A 21,748-nucleotide genomic window follows, 5' to 3' on the forward strand; every position below is an offset into this window, starting at 1 on the left:
GAACGTACGCTTGCCCGTCGTAGTGATTTTACGTCGTTTCCGTAAGAGATACGCGGCGTAAAGATAAACATACCCCCTAGGTGGCGTACTCAATGTTAAGTATGGCCGTCGTTCCCGCGTCTCAATTTTAAAATTTTACGTTGTTTGCGTAAGTCGTCCGTGAATGGCGCTGGACGCCATTTACGTTAACATCAAAACAAATGACATCCGTGCGACGTCATTTAGCGCAATGCACGTCGGGTAATTTACCCGACGGAGCATGCGCAGTACGATCGGCGCGGGAGCGCGCCTAATTTAAATGATCCACGCCCCCTACCAGGATCATTTGAATTAGGAGGGCTTGCGCGGGTGGACTTTACGCGACGCCGCCGCAAGTTTACAGGTAAGTGGTTTGTGAATCAGCCACTTGCCCGTAAAACTTGCGGCGGAGTAACGTAAAGGATATACGTTACGCCGCCGGAGATCTACGAGAATCTGGACCCTACACTTTATTTGCCTATAGGAGCAGCCAGACGCACCATCGGATAGTTTCTCTGGCGAACCGGCGGAAACGGTGAGCCTGAGAAACACCTTGCTTTTAAAGGTAAATAGGAATAAAAGTGATAAAAAAACAACAACAAGTTAACCAGTTAAGGACCGACGCACCACTATTTACATTGGCAGAATGGCACGGCTGCGTACGTACAGGTACGTCCCCTTTAAGATGCCCAGCCGTGGGTCACGAGCGCGCCGCCGGCGGTGCGCTCGCGACCCAGTCCTGTCCTCCGTGACCGCGCGACCCGATTGTAAACAAACCTCCCCCGTTCTTCCCAGTGTGGCTTGTCACTGATTGTCTGTTCCCTGTGTTAGGGAACGATGATCAGTGACGTCACACACACAGCCACGCCCCCCCACAGTAAGAACACTCCCTAAGGGCACACTTACCCCCTACAGCACCCCCTCCTGGTTTTCACAGTAATCAGTGCATTTTTATAGCACTTTTCGCTGTGAAAATGACAATGGTCCCAAAAATGTGTCAAAATTGTCCGATGTGTCCGCCATAATGTCGCAGTCACAAAAAAAATCGCTGATCGCCGCCATTAGTAGTAAAAAAAATAAAACAATTATAAAAATGCAATAAAAATATCCCCTATTTTGTAAACGCTATACATTTTGCGCAAACCAATCGATAAACGCTTATTGCGTTTTTTTTTACTAAAAATAGGTAGAAGAATACGTATCGGCCTAAACTGAGGAAAAAAAATGTTTTTATATATGTTTTTGGGGGATATTTATTACAGCAAAAAGTAAAAAATATTGCATTCTTTTCAAAATTGTCGCTCTATTTTTGTTTATAGCGCAAAAAATAAAAACCGCAGAGGTGATCAAATACCACCAAAAGAAAGCTCTATTTGTGGGGAAAAAAAGACGCCAATTTTGTTTGGGAGCCACGTCCCACGACCACGCAATTGTCTGTTAAAGCGACGCAGTCCCGAACTGTAAAAACCCCTTGGGTCTTTAGGCAGCATTTTGGTCCGGGGCTTAAGTGGTTAAGCGGGTTAAAAGGAGAGTGTAAAAATAAAAAATAAAATCAATAAGAAATGTTTGACGCCATTCCATGAGTGTGCACAATTTTAAAGAGTTAGACCCGGTTCACACTGGGGCGACTCGTCAGGCGACACAGCCACCTGACAAGTCGCGTCCCATTGTAGTCAATAGAACCGTTCTAATAGGAGCGACGCAAGTCGCTCCGACTTAGAAAAAGGTTCTTGTACGACTTTGGGGGCGACTCGGGGCGATTTGCATTGACTTCTATACAGAAGTAATTTTGCAAGTCGCCTTAGAAGTCGTCTTCAGGTCGCCTGGCCGAGTCACCCCCGAAGTCGTGCCGCCCCAGTGTGAACCGGTTCTTACATGTTAGGTATCTATTTACTCGGCATAACATCATCTTTCACATTATACAAAAAATTGTTATAACTTCACTGCTTTTTTTTTATTATATAAAAATTGCATTTGAAGGACCGCTGCACAAATACAGTGTGACATAAAATATTGCAACGACCGCTGATTTATTCTCTAGGGTCTCTGCTAAAAATATATAAATATATATATATATATATATATATATTACTTGAGAGACATTTTCTAGAAGAAAATACTGATTTAAATTTGTAAATAAAAAGTGCCAGAAAAAAGTCTGGTCGGCAATTGGTTAATGCGCCTGTTGCCCATAGCAACCAATTCCCCCCCCCCCCCCCTCTAGAATGATAAAATATGCCCCCTGATTGGCTGCCCTTGGCCCCTGACTCTGCTTTTGCCCCCACCTCCCCCAGGTTATGAACCCCTCCATTGCTTGTCTATGGAATTGCTTTGTTTTAGCTCTGCAGACTGTCATTGTGTCTCCCAGATAATCCCCCTCACTCCAAGCTTTGCTGCATCACTGTGTACAACCCATTCTGTCTGGTGCTATCCTCTCCACCAATCACCGCACAGTCCATTCATAGTAACAAGGGCCTTCCAGCCAATCGGTTCGCTGGCCTCGCTCGGCTTTTTTTTTTTTTATGAATGAAGCAACTGAAGTGCGGGGGTGGAGGAGGCAGAGTTGCTAGGCGACGGTAGACCGACGTCCAATAGGAACCGTGCGGGTGAGCAGAACGGTTGACAGAGTGACGAGGACATGGAAGGCAGCGTGTCCATGACAACCACCGCCCAATCAGATCACTGGATAAGCCTGCAAGGCGGGTTTCCAAGACTGATGCTCGGACGAGCTAATCAAAATTAAGAAACTAAAAGCCAATGAGAGACCTGGAATCCGGAAATGAGGTGGCGCCGGGAAGAGTGACGTTGATAGCAGCCAATGGGTGAGGAAGTAGTAGGCGGAGTGGCGTGAGAGTGACAGGAGCCTTGTTCTTCTCACACACGGTGTGCAGCCGCGTCTCTTCCGGGTCCAGTCACACGCAGCCCCGGGACATCATGGCCTCAGAGGTGCTGGCTGGGCTCCCTGTGCCGTGCGCCCACTTCTTCTGCTATGTGGGTGTGCTGGCCGCCTCCTGGTGGGGTGTGAGGGCGGCGTGGCGCCTGCTGAGTGCAGTCCGGGTCTGGGTTCTGGGGAGAGGAACAGAGGTGGGCCCCGGCCTCGGGAAATGGGCAGGTGAGTGTGTCAGGGGGCGAGGGAGGAAGGCCGAGGGGGGAGGGGTATGTCACCAGGGGGGAGAGACTGACATGTGAGAGAAAATAGAGAGAGAGAGACTGATATGTGAGAGGAGAGAGAGAGAGACTGATATGTGTGAGAGAGAGAGAGAGAGAGAGACTGATATGTGAGAGAGAGAGAGAGAGAGAGAGAGAGAGAGAGACTGATATGTGAGAGAGAGAGAGAGAGAGAGACTGATATGTGAGAGAGAGAGAGAGAGAGAGAGAGAGACTGATATGTGAGAGAGAGAGAGAGACTGATATGTGAGAGAGAGAGAGAGACTGATATGTGAGAGGAGAGAGAGAGAGAGAGACTGATATGTGAGAGGAGAGAGAGAGAGAGACTGATATGTGAGAGAGAGACTGATATGTGAGAGAAGAGAGAGAGACTGATATGTGAGAGAAGAGAGAGAGAGAGACTGATATGTGAGAGGAGAGAGAGAGACTGATATGTGAGAGGAGAGAGAGAGAGAGAGAGACTGATATGCGTGAGAAGAGAGAGAGAGAGACTGATATGCGTGAGAAGAGAGAGAAAGAGACTGATATGCGTGAGAAGAGAGAGAGAGACTGATATGTGAGAGAAGAGAGAGAGAGAGACTGATATGCGTGAGAAGAGAGAGAGAGAGACTGATATGCGTGAGAAGAGAGAGAGAGACTGATATGTGAGAGGAGAGAGAGAGACTGATATGTGTGTGTGTGTGTGTGTGTGTGTGAGAGAGAGAGAGAGAGACTGATATGTGAGAGAAGAGAGAGAGAGACTGATATGTGTGAGAAGAGAGAGAGAGACTGATATGTGTGAGAAGAGAGAGAGACTGATATGTGAGAGAAGAGAGAGACTATGTGAGAGGAGAGAGACTGATATGTGAGAGAAGAGAGAGAGAGAGAGACTGATATGTGAGAGAAGAGAGAGAGTCTGACATGTGAGAGAGACTGATATGTGTGAGAGAGAGAGAGAGAGAGAGACTGATATGTGAGAGGAGAGAGAGAGAGAGAGAGACTGATATGTGAGAGAAGAGAGAGAGTCTGACATGTGAGAGAGACTGATATGTGTGTGTGAGAGAGAGAGAGAGACTGATATGTGAGAGGAGAGAGAGACTGATATGTGAGAGAGAGAGAGAGACTGATATGTGAGAGAAGAGAGAGAGTCTGACATGTGAGAGAGACTGATATGTGTGAGAGAGAGAGAGAGACTGATATGTGAGAGGAGAGAGAGACTGATATGTGAGAGGAGAGAGAGACTGATATGTGTGAGAGAGAGAGAGAGACTGATATGTGAGAGGAGAGAGAGAGACTGATATGTGAGAGGAGAGAGAGAGACTGATATGTGAGAGGAGAGAGAGAGACTGATATGTGAGAGGAGAGAGAGAGACTGATATGTGAGAGGAGAGAGAGAGACTGATATGTGAGAGGAGAGAGAGAGAGACTGATATGTGTGTGAGAGAGAGAGAGACTGATATGTGAGAGGAGAGAGAGAGACTGATATGTGAGAGGAGAGAGAGAGACTGATATGTGAGAGGAGAGAGAGAGACTGATATGTGAGAGGAGAGAGAGAGACTGATATGTGAGAGGAGAGAGAGAGAGAGACTGATATGTGAGAGGAGAGAGAGAGAGAGAGAGAGAGACTGATATGTGAGAGGAGAGAGAGAGAGAGAGAGAGAGAGAGAGAGAGACTGATATGTGAGAGGAGAGAGAGAGACTGATATGTGAGAGGAGAGAGAGAGAGAGACTGATATGTGAGAGGAGAGAGAGAGAGACTGATATGTGAGAGGAGAGAGAGAGAGAGAGACTGATATGTGAGAGGAGAGAGAGAGAGACTGATATGTGAGAGGAGAGAGAGAGACTGATATGTGAGAGGAGAGAGAGAGAGAGAGACTGATATGTGAGAGGAGAGAGAGAGAGAGAGACTGATATGTGAGAGGAGAGAGAGAGAGAGACTGATATGTGAGAGGAGAGAGAGAGACTGATATGTGAGAGAGAGAGAGAGACTGACTGATATGTGAGAGGAGAGAGAGAGACTGATATGTGAGAGGAGAGAGAGAGAGAGACTGATATGTGAGAGGAGAGAGAGAGAGAGAGAGACTGATATGTGTGAGAAGAGAGAGAGAGAGAGACTGATATGCGTGAGAAGAGAGAGAGAGACTGATATGCGTGAGAAGAGAGAGAGAGACTGATATGTGTGTGTGTGTGTGTGTGTGTGTGTGAGAGAGAGAGAGAGAGAGAGACTGATATGTGAGAGAAGAGAGAGAGAGACTGATATGTGAGAGAAGAGAGAGAGAGACTGATATGTGAGAGAAGAGAGAGAGAGACTGATATGTGAGAGAAGAGAGAGAGAGACTGATATGTGTGAGAAGAGAGAGAGACTGATATGTGAGAGAAGAGAGAGAGAGAGACTGATATGTGAGAGAAGAGAGACTGATATGTGAGAGAAGAGAGAGAGAGACTGATATGTGAGAGAAGAGAGAGAGAGAGAGACTGATATGTGAGAGAAGAGAGAGAGACTGATATGTGTGAGAAGAGAGACAGACTGATATGTGAGAGAAGAGAGACAGACTGATATGTGAGAGAAGAGAGAGAGAGACTGATATGTGAGAGAGACTGATATGTGTGAGAAGAGAGAGAGACTGATATGTGTGAGAAGAGAGAGAGACTGATATGTGTGAGAAGAGAGAGAGACTGATATGTGTGAGAAGAGAGAGAGACTGATATGTGAGAGAGACTGATATGTGTGAGAAGAGAGAGAGACTGATATGTGTGAGAAGAGAGAGAGACTGATATGTGAGAGGAGAGAGAGAGACTGATATGTGAGAGAGACTGATATGTGAGAGAGAGAGAGAGAGACTGATATGTGAGAGAGAGGGAGAGAGAGAGAGAGAGAGAGAGAGAGAGACTGATATGTGAGAGAGACTGATATGTGAGAGAGAGGGGGAGAGAGAGAGAGAGAGAGAGAGAGAGACTGATATGTGAGAGAGGAGAGAGACTGATATGTGTGAGAGGAGAGAGAGAGAGAGAGAGAGAGAGACTGATATGTGAGAGGAGAGAGAGACTGATATGTGTGAGAGGAGAGAGAGAGACTGATATGTGTGAGAGGAGAGAGAGGGACTGGTGTGTGTGTGTGTGAGAGGGGAGAGAGACTGATATGTGTGAGAGGAGAGAGAGAGACTGATATGAGAGATTATCAGCGGGGGAGGGGCATCGAACTTTCATAAAACTATTAGATAAGCACCTGAAGGACACAACATACAGGGATATACAATGTAATACTGACATATTATCACACACATAGGTTGGACTTGACGTGCCAGACTGCAAAAGGGGGCGGGACAGAGAGTGTCAGGCTGCAGAAGGGGGGCGGGGACAGAGAGTGTCAGGCTGCAGAAGGGGGGCGGGGGCAGAGAGTGTCAGGCTGCCGAAGGTGGGCGTGGGCAGAGAGTGTCAGGCTGCAGAAGGGGGGCGGGGGCAGAGAGTGTCAGGCTGCAGAAGGGGGGGGGGGGGCAGAGAGTGTCAGGCTGCAGAAGGGGGGCGGGGGCAGAGAGTGTCAGGCTGCCGAAGGTGGGCGTGGGCAGAGAGTGTCAGGCTGCAGAAGGGGGGCGGGGGCAGAGAGTGTCAGGCTGCAGAAGGGGGGCGGGGGCAGAGAGTGTCAGGGTGCAGAAGGGGGGGCGGGGGCAGAGAGTGTCAGGCTGCCGAAGGTGGGCGTGGGCAGAGAGTGTCAGGCTGCAGAAGGGGGGGCGGGGGCAGAGAGTGTCAGGCTGCAGAAGGGGGGCGGGGGGCAGAGAGTGTCAGACTGCAGAAGGGGCGGGGGCAGAGAGTGTCAGGCTGCAGAAGGGGGGCGGGGGCAGAGAGTGTCAGGCTGCCGAAGGTGGGCGTGGGCAGAGAGTGTCAGGCTGCAGAAGGGGGGCGGGGGCAGAGAGTGTCAGGCTGCAGAAGGGGGGCGGGGGCAGAGAGTGTCAGGCTGCAGAAGGGGGGCGGGGGCAGAGAGTGTCAGGCTGCAGAAGGGGGGGCGGGGGCAGAGAGTGTCAGGCTGCAGAAGGGGGGGCGGGGGCAGAGAGTGTCAGGCTGCAGAAGGGGGGGCGGGGGCAGAGAGTGTCAGGCTGCAGAAGGGGGGGCGGGGGCAGAGAGTGTGACACAATGCATGGAATGTATGGAAGGTGTCATGTGATGTGTTGGGATGTCGGAGCCTCGGAGAGTATCAGTCTGGAAGGGGAATGGATTGTGGAATGTGTACAGAAGTTCATATATACATATATATATAATTGGTGATAATACTTTCTATGCGATGAGGAGAAGAATCCTTCCATACACACAATGTGAGTCTTATAAAGTCCTGACACTGAGAGGAAGCACTGTGTATAGGATGTGACCCTCCGTGTCATGTGACTGCGCGCGTTGTCACTTTTCCATCACCGGTGTAATAATTACCATTTTCCCAGGTTGTGAAGAATCTCTGTCCCTACCAGACAGTTAGGAAAACATGAACTGTTGGTTGTGATCAAGCTAGGATCAAGTCCTGAGCCAATCCTTGCAGCCTGAAAATCCAACAGCTAAACCACTTCTTCTATGGTCCGATTTGATTTATTTATTTTTATTTTATTTTATATTTTTATTTATATTTTTATTTTTTATTTATTTTTTAAAGAGTCCTGTTCGTTTTTCAGTCTGGTTCAGGTGTGATTTCAAGTACAAAATTCGCACCCGAATTGCACCTGAACCGGTGACCAAAATCGCGCCGGACTCCTTTTTTTTTAAAATCGTGCTAAAACATACACAAAAGTAAGTACACCCCTCACATTTTTTGTAAATATTTTCTTCTATCTTTTCATGTGACAACACTGAAGAAATGACACTTTGTATCTACAATGTTGTGTAGTGAGTGTACAGCTTGTATAACGGTGTAAATTTGCTGTCCCCTCAAAATAACTCAACACACAGCCATTCATGTCTAAACCGTTGGCAACAAAAGTGAGTGCACCCCATAAAGTGAAAATGTCCAAATTTGGCCCAATTAGCCATTTTCCCTCCCCGGTGTCATGTGACTCGTCAGTGAACCAAGTTTAAATGAACCCCCCCCAGTGTATCCAGGCGAATTGTACTGCATTTTTTTTTTGGACCTTCATTTGGTGGTAAATAATGACATCTTCTGTATTATTATTTATTTGTTATTATTTATTTATGTTTTTTTTTTAAATACAGTATATTTATTTATTAAAGGAAAACTGGCCAATCATTTTTTTTTTTCTAATTTGGCTGCATTTGTTTTGCTATTACTATAACCTACCACCAACGAACTACCCAAAATAAATGTGCCTGGTCCTGATGATTGAAGCGATACCACATACACTATGGCCTAGATCCATTAAGAACTTACGGCGGTGTATCTATTGATACGCCGCGTAAGTTCTACGATGCGCCGGCGTATCTTTGTTTTGTATTCACAAAACAAAGATACGCCTGAATGGGGGCTCGATCCGACTGACGTACGTCTTAGTACGCCGTCGGATCATAGGTGCATATTTACGCTGGCCGCTAGGTTGATTTCCGCGTAGAGTATGCAAATTAGCTAGATGCACCGATTCTCAGAGCGTACGTCCGCATTTTTTTTACGTCGTTTGCGTAAGGCTTTTTTCCGGCGTATAGTTACCTCTGCTCTATGAGGCGTACGCAATGTTAAGTATGAACGTCGGGCCAGCGTCGAATTTTACGTCGTTTGCGTAAAACGTTTGCGAATAGGGCTTTGCGTAAGTTACGCTCATGTCGTCTAGGCATTGAGCGGGCGTAACTTAATTTGAAAATTCTACGTGATACTGAGCATGCGCGCGCATTCGCCGTACGAAAAAAGCGTCATTTACGTGGGGTCATGCTTAGTTTACATAAAACATGCCCCCCTGTTCCTCATTTGATTTAGGCGCGCTTACGCCGGCACATTTACGCTACGCCGCCGTAACTTTAGACGCAAGTGCTTTGTGAATACAGCACTTGCCTCTCAAAGTTGGCGGCGGCGTAGCGTAACCACGATACGCTACGCCCGCTTATATTTACGCCTATCTACGTGGATCTGGCCCTATATTTTTTATTTTTTTGCCCCTAAATGCCTGTAAACACCTATGCCTGCTAAAAAATAAAATAAATAATAGTAAAAATAATTTATGCGGTCGGCAAGTAGTGAGCCACTTGACTAAAAAAAAACGTTTTTTTTTGCTAGAAAACTTGTCGACCGTATAACTTGTATATACGGCGGCAAAGTAGCACGACTGCTCCGGATCACGTACCCAGTACATGATCTGACACTTCCGGGGGGCTGGGGCGTGCATGCGTGCCACCGATGGGCCGCTCCCGCTGTGATTATACATAGCGGAAGCTGATCGGCAGGTACCGCAGACTCGATGTCTGCCAGCACCCGCCAATCCTGCATTACAGAGGGAGAATGGCGGTCTGCCTATGTAAACAAGGCAGATCGCTGTTCTGTCAGTACAGAAGGCATGCATCCTGAGTTCCTGTCAAAGCAGGGACATGGATCTATGCCTTCCCCTAGTACACAGTTGTCAAACCGGCGGCCCTCCAGCTGTTGTGGAACTACAAGTCCCATGAAGCATTGCAAGGCTGACAGTTACAAGCATGACTCCCACAACAGTTGCAGGCATGACTTCCGCAACAGTTGCAGGGCCACCAGTATGACACCCGTGCCCTAGTACAAGCACCTTCCCCCACAGTAAGAAAACACCAGCTAGGCACACAGTTAACCCTTTGATTCCTCCTCCCCCTTAGACAAAACTAGCTATTAACTGGTTGCCGACCAGCCGCGGCAGTTCTACGGCGGCAAGTCGGCTCTCCTGCTCGAGAGCCCGTAGCTCTACGTCGGCAGGGGAAGTGGCCACTAGGGGCGCACGCGCCCCCCCCCCCCCCCGCGCTCGCTCCTGACTCCTGTGCCCGGCGGTTGCGATCACCGCCGGGCACCCGCGATCGCTCGTTACAGAGCGGGGACCGGGAGCTGTGTATGTGTGTGTGTGTATAAACAACAACAAATTGGCCCAAAAAAAAAAAAAAAATCGCAATTTTAAAGCAAGACATGTTAGGTATTTACTCGGCGTAACTTCATCTTTCACATTATACAAAGAAATCGGGCTAACTTTTTTTTTTTCTTTTTTTATTAATGAAACGTTACACTGTATTTGCGCAGCAATTTTTCTAACATAAAAAGTTCCAACGACTGCCATTTTATTCCCTAGGGTCTCTGCTTAAAAAAGAACATGTATAATGTTTGGGGGTTCGGAGTAATTCTCTAGAAATAAAATGACGATTTCTACATGTAGGAGAGTAGAGGCAGAAGAGGTTTGGGCTGGAGGGGGTTAAACTTTTGCGCTAACACCCGCTGCAGATGGCAAGGGCAGTGAGGGAAATTGCCGCAGAACATGGCTTTCCCTGCACAGCATTCTAGTGGGAATGGGTCCCATGGCTCCACTCACACTTGTACGACTCCAAAGTGCAGCTTTGGATGGGTGGGACTTTTGGCTTTGACCAATGACAAGGGACAACTGTTGCACAACTTGTCGCATGTATGACATTCAGGTGCGACTTTTGAAGGTTTACATTGCAGTCCGTGGCGTGAAAATCGGACCAAAGTAGTGCAGGAACCTTTTTAAAGTTGCTGCAACATTAAAGTGGTTATAAAGTCATAAGGTTTTTTTTTCCCCTTAATGCGTTCAGCAGCCCCCCTCAGTCCCCTTAATACTCACCTGTGCCCATCTCGATCCAGCGATGTTGGAGTGTCTCAGCTGCCTGGGACCCTCCCTTCCCATTGGCTGTGATGGCAGCGCGGCACCATTGGCTCCCGCTGCTGTTAGTCAGTGAGCCAATGAGGAGAGAGAGGGGGGGCGAGGCCGACCCGCGGCTCTGTGTCTGAATGGGCACACAGAGCAGCGGCTCAGGTGCCCCCGTAGCGAGCTGCTTGCTGTGGGGGCAATTGGCAGGGGGGAGGGGCCAGAAGCGCTGAAGAAGAGGAAGATCCAGGCTGCTCTGTGCAAAACCATTACATAGAGGGGGTAAGTATAACATGTTTGTTATTTTTAAAGAAAAGGAGACTTTAAAGCGGAGTTCCACCTGTAATTTTTTTTTTTTTTTTTTAAAGTCAGCAGCTACAACTACTGCAGCTGCTGACTTTTAAAATATGGACACTTGCCTGTCCAGGGCGCTCACCATGTCAGAACCCGAAGCAGACTTGTTTCTCATCTCCCGGGTGGAGGCGCCGGCATCTTCAGGAAGTGAAGCCTTGCGGCTTCACTGCCTGTTTCCCTACTGCGCATGCGCGTTCTGAATGGTCCCTGCTGTCTTCAGCGACCCGCGTGTCTCCCACAAAATAGCGGAGGAGGGGCTGGACATGGCGTAGATCGCCACCGAATCTGCGGCGACCTTTCGCCAAAAGTGGGAGCGGATACCTGTATTGGACAGAGGAAACACATCAGCGGAAGTTCCATTTTTTTGGGTGGAACTTTACTTTAAACGGTTGTCATTGGAGAAAAATAACGGGTGCGACTTGTCATGCGACTTCAGTGTCTGCTCTCTCGGCTCCTCCCCCGCATCAGATAAAGGGAAGCTCTCTCCCAAGGGGGTCACCTTGCGGGTGCGCTCCTGTGTCATACTCTCGGGGTCCATAGGATGCATTAAGGTGAAAAAACACGAAGGTTTACAACCCCCTTTAATGCATGTGATCATGATTCGTATGTGTATATATGTATGTGTATGTATATATATATATATATATATATATATATATATATATATATATATATATATATATATATATATATATATATATATATATATTAATATTAATTAGGATTGTCTCTAAGGTATGATTGTAACCTTGCATCTAGGGATAAGTGTTGAGCTGATGAAGGCTGAAAGAACAGCTTTTTTTTTTTTTTTTTTTGGTAGTGCTGATCCAGTTCTTGGAGAAATGAGAAATCTTTACTTGCTGGGTTTTGTGTACAGAGCTCTGTATCACCATCTGCTGGCAAGTTTGTGTTACTGCATGAGTTGTGTGTGATATACGATTTCTGAAGTATTGAAATTTTTGGTATTCAACGTACGATTTCTATTTTCGCGGGAATGTTCCTTGATGTCCGCCGTACCTTTTTTGCTGTGCTCCAGGTCATGTGACCCGATATCTGGTATACATCACGTAACTCAAACCGGGTGACTATGGGAATTCCTATTGAATAACAGAAACATAGTTGCTGTAAGTTGCTACTTCCAACCAACTATTCTTCCCTGCATGGAAGTGGTGCAGCAAAGTGAAAATTCCAGTGCCGAATCCAAAAAATCAGGATGCACTTTGCCAAAACCAAAATTGACGTTAAAAATAATAATAATACAAAAAATATATATATAATTTATATAAATGAAAGAGGTTGTAAAGCTTCGTGTTTTTTCACCTAATTGCATCCTATGCATTAAGGTGAAAAAACACCTTGCAGTGTCCAGCCCCCCAAATACCCCCCCCCCCCCCCCGTTTTAGGCCCCTTTCACACGGGGCGGATCAGTAATGATCTGCCCCGTGAACCTCCGCTTGCTCAGTGGGAATCGCTCCGTTGATCCCCGATGAGCCGGTGGATGACAGGGCGGTCCCCGCACACTGTGCAGGGACCTCCCTGTCTTTTCTCCGCTCTCCCCTATGGGGGGATCGGATGAACACGGACCGGCTGTCCGTGTTCTCCCGATCCGCCAGACGGATGGAAAAGTAGGTTTTTCCTCCGTCACACTTTGGCGGGTCGGATGTCAGCGGGCATGTCACCGCTGACATCTGCGGCTCCATAGAGGAGCACGGAGCGCCCGTTCAGGTCCACCTAAAAAACTGGCAGGCGGACCTGAACGGGCCGCCCGTGTGAAAGAGCCCTAACTTACCTGAGGCCTGAATTTCCGTAGGTGTCACACGACCTATGAAAAACATCCCATAAGACAAAACGTGGATAAAATCGCAGGCGTTTTAGACAGCCGTTAACAGCACCTTTTTCTTTGCTACAACACTGAAAACCCTATTTTCCCAAAACGGCTTTCAGGACAGCACCTGAGAGATATCATGGCTCCTCCTCCACAGGAAACACCTCCACCAATCAAGTCTTTAAAAGGGAAGCCTCCCCTTCCACTCTCCAGTTTTTTGTGTTTCCTCCAGCTGGAGGAACACCTCCGGTGGGGGCCATGATATCTCTCAGGGCTGCCTGGGAGACGTGTGGTTCTCACCCTTACTGTTTTTTTTTTTTTTTGGAGAATGACTCTCCCACTTGCCTGGTGAGGGCGGTCCGTGGGCTCCTTCTCCCTCTTCTGTGCTCGGGGAGAGCCCGTACGCCCGGAAGTTGCGGCCCGTTTTTTCCGGCGGAGCAGCGGGGTCCGTGAAACCCCATCGCAAGGCGAGAGGCTCCGGCGTCAGAGGAGGGCCTCAGACGCGTCCTGTATGCAGGAAGTGGCAGCGCTTCCGGGTCGGCGCAGCGTCATTTCCGGCGCAGGCGCAGAGGGAGGAGGCAGGGTCTCCTGGTGCCTTAAAGGGGACTTCCGGTTCCGGGTCGGCGCGGCGGCGTTTTTGAATCCTGGAACCGTGTCCTCATTCAACTGCACGCTGCTGCAATACTCTGCAATGGAGGAGGATACTGCAGCCAAGGGGGCAAGCCAAGGCACCAGCAAGGCTAAGGTAAGGGAGTGTCCTACATTACCTTTAGCTATCTCTCTCTTAGGGGGGTTACTTCACCCATCTCCCCCTTTCCCCACCTCCCACTTACCTGTCTGGTCGGTGTCTCTATGGATATATCTTCCTACATAGGGGTGCCATGGTGGTGATGGTCTTGGCTTGTAGGGCACAGGGGATTACTGCTAAGTTTCCTTAGTGCACCTGGGTGTCAGTTTATTACTGTCATTTTTGTTTTTGAGCGTGCGTGCTTTATCTTGTCTGTTGATACAGGGAAAAGGCTCGGCTCAGATTGTGAAGAAGCGATGCCCTGTTTGCAAAGAGAAGCTCAGTGATTCTTGGAGTAAAACTCTTTGTGCAGACTGTACTAAAGAGGTGCTGAAAGAAGCTCCTTCCGTGGGTGGGGACTTAATATCCACCCTTAAGAAAGAACTCCGTACCACATTTCAGGCCTTTAGGTCAAGTCTGGAGGCCAGACCTGTGGAGCAGGCTGGAGTTTCACAAGACCCTTCGCTGGGTGAAAGGCATAACCTCTTTAACCCTTTAAGCCAGGACGATTCTCAAGAAATCCCACTAAATTCGGATTCTGAAAATGAGGATGAGGCAGAACCTGCTTCAAAATATAAATTGTCGCTGGAAGAAGTTGCAGGCCTTTTAAAGGTGATCCATGCAACATTGGGGATAGAGGAAGAAAAGAAAGAGCTCTCCCTGCATGACCGAATGTATGCAGGGTTAGGGGATACCAAAGGTCGGGTGTTCCCAGTGCATTCATTAATCACTGAGATGATTAAGAAGGAATGGGTGGAACCGGAGAAGAAGCCGTTTTTTTTCTGGGACTCATAAAAGGAGGTTCCCTTTTGAGGAAAACCCAGAAGCCATCTGGAATAAAATCCCAAAGTTGGACGCAGCTTTTTCTCAGGTTTCAAAATCTACGGACTTGGCCTTTGAAGACATGGGCTTACTAAAGGAGCCTATGGACAAAAGGATAGAGCTACTGCTTAAAAGAAACTGGCAATCTGTGATGAACAATCTTAAACCAGCTATGGCGTCAACTTGTGTGGCCAGAAATCTGGAACACTGGTTAAACCAGTTAAAAGCGCACATCTCAGCAGATTCCCCAAAACAGGAGATCTTGGACTCCTTTAATACTCTTTTTGCAGCCGTGTCGTACATTGCCGATGCTTCAGCGGAATCTATCCGTATGACAGCAAGGTCAGCATCTTTGACCAATTCGGCCAGGAGAGCCTTGTGGCTTAAAACCTGGCCGGGAGATGCGGCCTCAAAAAATAAATTGTGTGGTTTACCTTTTGCAGGGGATCTACTGTTTGGTCCAGAATTGGAATCTATCCTTGACCGAACGGCGGATAAAAAGAAGTCCTTTCCGATCAAGCCTAAAAAGGCGCCGATCCGCAAACGTTTTTTTCGTCTGCAAAGGCAACAGGAAGAAAGGACTCAGTTCAAAAAGAAGTGGCCGGCGCAAAGAGGTCGCGGTAGGGGTGGAGTGCTCCTCCGTCCTCCTCCAGCCCCCGAGAAACCGCAATGACTCTCCGCTACAGGTAGGGGGAAGACTTCAGGAGTTTGTCCCCCAGTGGAGAGGCAGCACCCCAAATCTGTTTATCTTGAACCTTCTTCAAAAGGGTTACGAGATAGAGTTCAGGGAAGAACCCCCGAAGAAATTTCTGGCAACAAATGTTCCAAGGGATCCCGCCAAGGCCCTGGCTTTGAAGTCCCTAATTCAGGAGCTGTTGGACCAAAGGGTAATTGTGCCGGTTCCAAAAGCGGAATTTTTTCAGGGGTTCTATTCTCATGTTTTTCTGATAAGAAAACCATCAGGAAAGTACCGCCTTATCTTAAACCTAAAGGAACTAAACCTGTCAGTGTTGTACAGAAAATTTTGCATGGATTCCATCTTTTCCGTAAGAAACCTCCTAAGTCGGGGTTGCTTCATGGCAACAATAGACTTACGAGATGCCTACTTACACATTCCCATTGCGGCCAGCTCCCAAAAGTTTTTGAGATTGGCTCTGAGGGAAGGAAAGAAAATAGTTCACCTACAGTTCAGGGCTCTTCCCTTTGGCCTGTCGTCATCCCCAAGGGTATTTACAAAGGTGATGGCAGAAGCGCTGGCACCTCTTCGTCTAGAGGGGATCTCTGTGGTCCCTTATCTAGACGACCTGCTGTTTTTTTGCCCAGTCCAGGGAGGGGCTTCAAAAGGATCTAGACAGGGCCCGGTCTCACTTGGAAGACATTGGGTGGATCCTGAATCTCCAAAAATCGAGCCTGATTCCGTCTCAGCAGGTTCTATTTTTGGGCTTCCAGATAGATTCCGTGGAGCAGAAAGTTTTCCTCCCAGAAGAAAAGCAAAGAAAGGTGATAGAGATGGTTTCTCTTCTACAAGGCAGTCAGGAGATTTCCATCAGGAGGATTATGTCAGTCCTAGGAACCCTGACTTCCTCTATACCTGCAGTGCCCTGGGCCAGGACCCACTTCAGACCGCTGCAGGAATTTTTATTAAAGGTCTGGGACCGCGATCAGAAGTCCTTAGACTTACTGGTAAAAATTCCCACCAAGGTGAAAAGGAGCCTCTGGTGGTGGAGAGACCAGGAAAGACTGTCGGTGGGTCTGTTGTGGTCCTTCCCATCCCAAGTAAGGATAACGACAGACGCCAGCTCCTGGGGGTGGGGGGCCCACATGAACAGTCGTTGGACCCAGGGGTCATGGTCCGCAGGAGAGGCGAGAAATTCCTCAAATTGGAGGGAATTAAAGGCGGTAGAATTGGCTTTACTGGCCTTCGCTTCAGAAGTAGGAGGACAACATTTACAGGTCCTATCGGACAATGCCACAACAGTGGCCTATGTCAACAGACAAGGGGGCACCAGAAGCAAAGGGCTTCAGGTCTTAGCCGGAAAGATCCTAAGGTGGGCAGAGTCCCATACTCTATCCTTGTCCGCAGTCCATCTAAAGGGGACCCTGAATTGCGTGGCAGACTTCTTAAGCAGAAATTTGATTCGGGAAGCGGACTGGCAGTTGAACCCGGAAGTGTTCAGTCTGATAACAGAAAAGTGGGGACAGCCAGCGATAGATTTGTTTGCGAATCAAGAGAATGCACAGATCTCTCAGTTCTTCTCCTTAGACAGGAGCAAGTCAGCTGCGGGGACGGACGCCCTAGCACACAGCTGGAATTTCCATCTTTGTTATGCTTTTCCCCCTTTCCAGCTCATCCCGCAGGTCATAGCAAAAATGAAGAGGGAAAATACTACAGTAATCCTGATCACCCCATTTTGGCCCAAAAGGCCTTGGTTTTCTGCCCTTCTACTGATGCAAATCAGACCATTCTGGCATCTACCTCTGAGACACGACCTGCTTTTACAAGGTCCTCTGTTTCACCGAGACATAAAAAAACTAAGTCTTACGGCTTGGCTTCTGAGGAGCAACTCCTCAGGAGAAAAGGGTTTTCGGCCAGATTAATAGCAACTCTCCTGTCGAGTAGGAAACAGGTCACGAGGGCTATCTATTTCAAAGTCTGGAAGACTTTCAATACATGGTGCTCCGTATCAGGCAGATTTGTAGAAGAAACTTCCTCTATCTTGGAATTTCTTCAGGAAGGAGCCGACAAAGGGTTAGCGGTGAGCACCCTGAAGGTTCAAGTAGCCGCGCTGGGGGTATTCCTAGAAAGATCTGTTTCAGCAGATCCATTAGTAATAAGGTTCTTTAAAGCCCTGGTTAGGTCCAGACCGATAGTGGTAAAGGATTGTCCCGCATGGGATTTGCCAGTAGTCTTACAGGCCATGACCAAGGAACCTTTTGAACCTTTGAATATAGCGTCTCTTAAGTTATTAACGTTAAAAACCGTTTTTTTAGTGGCTGTCACTACAGCTCGCAGGATCAGCGAGTTACAAGCCTTGTCCGTCAGAGAACCTTTTTGTTTAATTTTTTCGGACAGAATTGTGTTAAAACCAGACCCAAGTTTTTTACCGAAAGTTGCTTCGTTCAAAAATCGGTCTCAAGAAATTATACTGCCTTCATTTTGCTCTAATCCAAAAGGAAGAAAGGAAGAAGAATTCCATACCTTGGATGTCAAGAGAGCTGTTTTATGTTACTTGGAAACCACAAAAGCATATAGACGTTCAGATGCCTTGTTTATTTTATTTTCCGGTGATAAAAAAGGAAAGCAGGCGTCAAAAGGAACCATTGCCAGATGGCTCAGGATGGCCATCTCAAATGCTTATTCAATCTCAGGTCAAGAATGTCCGGAGAATCTAAGAGCTCACTCTACTAGAGCAGCTGCGGTAAGTTGGGCAGAAAGAGCTGGTGCCACCCCCGAACAGATCTGCAGAGCAGCCACCTGGTCAAGCTTGTCTACCTTTGCCCGTCATTACAGACTTGATCTAATGACGGCAGATGATCAGGCGTTCGGGAGAAAAGTCTTACAGGCTGTGGTCCCACCCTAAGGGGGTAAGTCTCGACTGTCCTCTCAGGTGCTGTCCTGAAAGCCGTTTTGGGAAAATGCAAGTTAGGCTTACCGGTAACTTGTTTTCCAGTAGGCTTTCAGGACAGCAGCAACCCGCCCATGGTTTTTTCTTATGTAAAGATTCTGCTGTAATACTATGTAATAACTGTCACTTATGTGTTGCAGCCGGGGCTGGAGGTCTCTACAACCAACTGGAGAGTGGAAGGGGAGGCTTCCCTTTTAAAGACTTGATTGGTGGAGGTGTTTCCTGTGGAGGAGGAGCCATGATATCTCTCAGGTGCTGTCCTGAAAGCCTACTGGAAAACAAGTTACCGGTAAGCCTAACTTGCATTTTCGGCTAATAAATTTTGGTGCATCACTAAGGACCCTTTCACACTACAGCGACTTAAAAGTCGTATCCGATTTTGCGGCAAATTTCTGGCTGTGATTTTGATGCGATTTCAGGGAATGCCTGTGAAACTCCCATCAAAGTTGTATGAAAGTGGTACAGGGACTACATTGAAGTTGCTGCGACTTAGTCGCACAGATATGAAGCATACTCATTGGAAATCATGGGGTACGACTCATCATGTGACTTTGCAGTCTCAAGTTGCAGCACAAGTGTGAAAGGGGCCTTAGGCTGCATTCACACCTGGAGCACTGGAGCATTTTGAATCGCATGCAGATTTCCTGTGATTTTTGCCCGCAATTTCAAAACGGGCAATGGCACCGTCCTAATCGATGCAATGCCGCGCCAATTTCAAAAAGTGTCTGTACTACTTTTTGGGATTTTGGAGTGTGATTTTATTTTTTTTCAATGACATCAGCAATTCGAAATGCTGAGGTGTGAATGCAGCCTTATTTCTGGTATAGATCACGTAACTCAAACCAGGCGACCGCGGCAATTCCTATTGAATAACAGAAACATAGTTGCTGTAAAATTGCTAATTCCAAGCAACCTATCCAGCCTGGCTGGTGCCGTCCTAAATGTTTTTTTTTTTAACCGACTGCCTAACGTATATATATGTCGGTAGAATGGCACGGGCAGGCAAAGCAACGCACCTGTACGTTGCTTGGAATCTGCCGCCTACTGGGTGTGCGCGCCCGCGGCGAGTTCTGTCACCGTGCCCGCGGACTCGATGTCCGCCAGTGTCCCGCGATCGTGTCACAGAGAGGCAGAACAGCGGGATGCCTATGTAAACAAGGTATTTCCCTGTTCTCCCTAGTGACAGGACACTGATCGTCTGTTCCCTGTCATCAATGTCGTGTCACTGGTAGCCCAGCCCCCACACAGTTAGAATCACTCCCTAGGATACACTTAACCCCTTCCTCCCCTCCTAGTGGTTAACCCCCCTTCCCTGCCAGTGTAATTTACACAGCAATCAGTGCATTTTTATAGTAGCACCGATCGCTGTATAAATGACAATCGTCCTAAAATGGTGTCAAAAGTGTCCGATGTGTCCGCTGCAATATCTAAGTCTTGATAAAAATCGCAGATCGCCGCCATTACTAGTAAAAAATGTATAATAATAAAAATGCCATAAATCTATCCCCTATTTTATAGACGCTATAACTTTTGTGCAAACCAATCAATATACGCTTATCGTGATTTTATTTTATTTTTTTACCGAAAATATGAAGAACAATACATATTGGACTAAACTGAGGAATTTGTTTATTTTTATATGTGTGTGTGTGTGTATATATATATATATATATATATATATATATATATATATATATATATATATATATATATATATATATATATATATATATATATATTTTTAGGGGATATTTATTATAGCAAAAAGTATGTTTTTTCAAAAATTGACGCTCTTCTTTTTTTTGTTTATAGCGCAAAAAAATAAAAACCGCAGAGGTGATTAAATGCCACAAAAAAAAAGCTCTATTTGTGGGGGGAAAAAAGGACGCCAATTTTGTTTTTGGTACAACGTCTCACGACCGCGCAATTGTCAGTTAAATCGACGCAGTGCCGAATCGCAAAAAGTGCTCTGGTCAGGAAGGAGGTAAATTCCGTCTGGGGCTGAAGTGGTTAAAGTGCCGCATCGATTTCAATAACAAATAAATAAAAAAGTTTCTGCACTATTTTTTTAAATTTTTTTCAGGTGTGACTTGCATAGACATCGTCACTTCAAGTGAAGTCGCACGATTTCAAAGTCGTATTCGGTGGGAACAAGATCACAAAATCGGCTTTTCCTTTCAATCCAGAGATTACCCCCTGTATTTTTTTTATTTTTTCGCACCTAGGATGTCCTCCATCTGATGGTCAACCCATTTCCAAAAAGGACGTCAATTTTGTTTGGGAGCCACGTCGCACGACTGCGCAATTTTCAGTTAAAGCGTCGCAGTGGCGAATCTCAAAAAACTGGCCCCGATCATTGGGCAGCCAAATCCTCCGGGGCTGAAGTGGTTAAATGGAATAAAATTTGATTCAGTAACACTTTTTGGTGTTTTCCATATTTGGAGCGGGGCTCTTACACAGCCTGCTTCTTGAGCAAAGCTCCGCCGTTTAGTTTTTTTTTTTTATTCTTTTCTTTTTTTATTTTATTTATTTTTTAGTTAATGTGCACCGAGGGAGATTTATGAATTGGCCGGCTCCTGCTTTTATCAATTGGCCCGGGTGCCATTCATGCGCTTGGAACACACTGGGCTGAATGTAACGTCTTTAGTGAACGGTCGGCCTCCTGTGTAAACAGTCACTCGATGTGACTTCGCCCCAGAGAGAGGCCTGGTCATGTGACCGTGGCATTGGTTTGTACACGTGCAGCGAGCTGGCAGGAGAGGGGGTGGGGGGGTGGGAGATAAGTTGGGGGGGTGGGGAGGGAGTTGATGGAGAATACAGTGTACTTATCCCATTTACTGGCCACAGGCTCTTTCTGCATCTCTTCCTGGGATGCAAGTGCATCGCGTCCGCTCTGTATTTTTCCACGAGAACTTAGTAAAAGTGATGTCAACTAAACGCTGCTAAATCTAAACGGTCAGGCCCCATACACACCATAGAATCTATCCGCAGATAAATCCGTGCAAACGGGTTTCAGCGGATAGATTCTATGGTGTGTACACTCCGTGGGATATTTATCCCCTGGGATGGATTTCCAGCAGATGGATATTTGCTGACATGCTCAACAAATCCATCTGCTGGAATCCATTCCAACGGATGGATCCGCTCGTCTGTACAGACTTACCGGATCCATCCGTCCAAAGGGATTCCCCGCACGCGTCGTAATGATTTGACGCATGCGTGGAATTCCTTATATGACAGCGTCGCGCCCGTCGCCGCGTCATAATAGCGGCGACGGCGCGACACGTCATCGGCAGAGGATTTCAGCGCGGATTTCAATGCGATGGTGTGTACACGCCATCGCATAGAAATCCTCTGAAATCTTTGAGAGGATTTATCCGCAGATACGGTCCAGCGGACCGTATCCGCGGATAAA

The 21,748-nt window shown here is 47.3% G+C and overlaps 1 protein-coding gene across 1 annotated transcript in view; it reads left to right on the forward strand.

Moving 5' to 3' along the window:
- Window positions 1-2,859: 2,859 nt before the first annotated feature.
- Window positions 2,860-21,748, forward strand: part of HSD17B12 (hydroxysteroid 17-beta dehydrogenase 12) — an 82,504-nt gene continuing 63,615 nt past the window's right edge. Inside the window, exon 1 of the mRNA XM_040328022.1 lies at window positions 2,860-3,130. Within this exon, the coding sequence (XP_040183956.1) occupies window positions 2,953-3,130 (178 nt within the window). The 5' untranslated portion in view covers window positions 2,860-2,952. The remainder of the gene's footprint in view (window positions 3,131-21,748) is intronic.

Source organism: Rana temporaria, chromosome 11 (assembly GCF_905171775.1).
Source record: "Rana temporaria chromosome 11, aRanTem1.1, whole genome shotgun sequence".
NCBI lineage: Eukaryota > Metazoa > Chordata > Amphibia > Anura > Ranidae > Rana > Rana temporaria.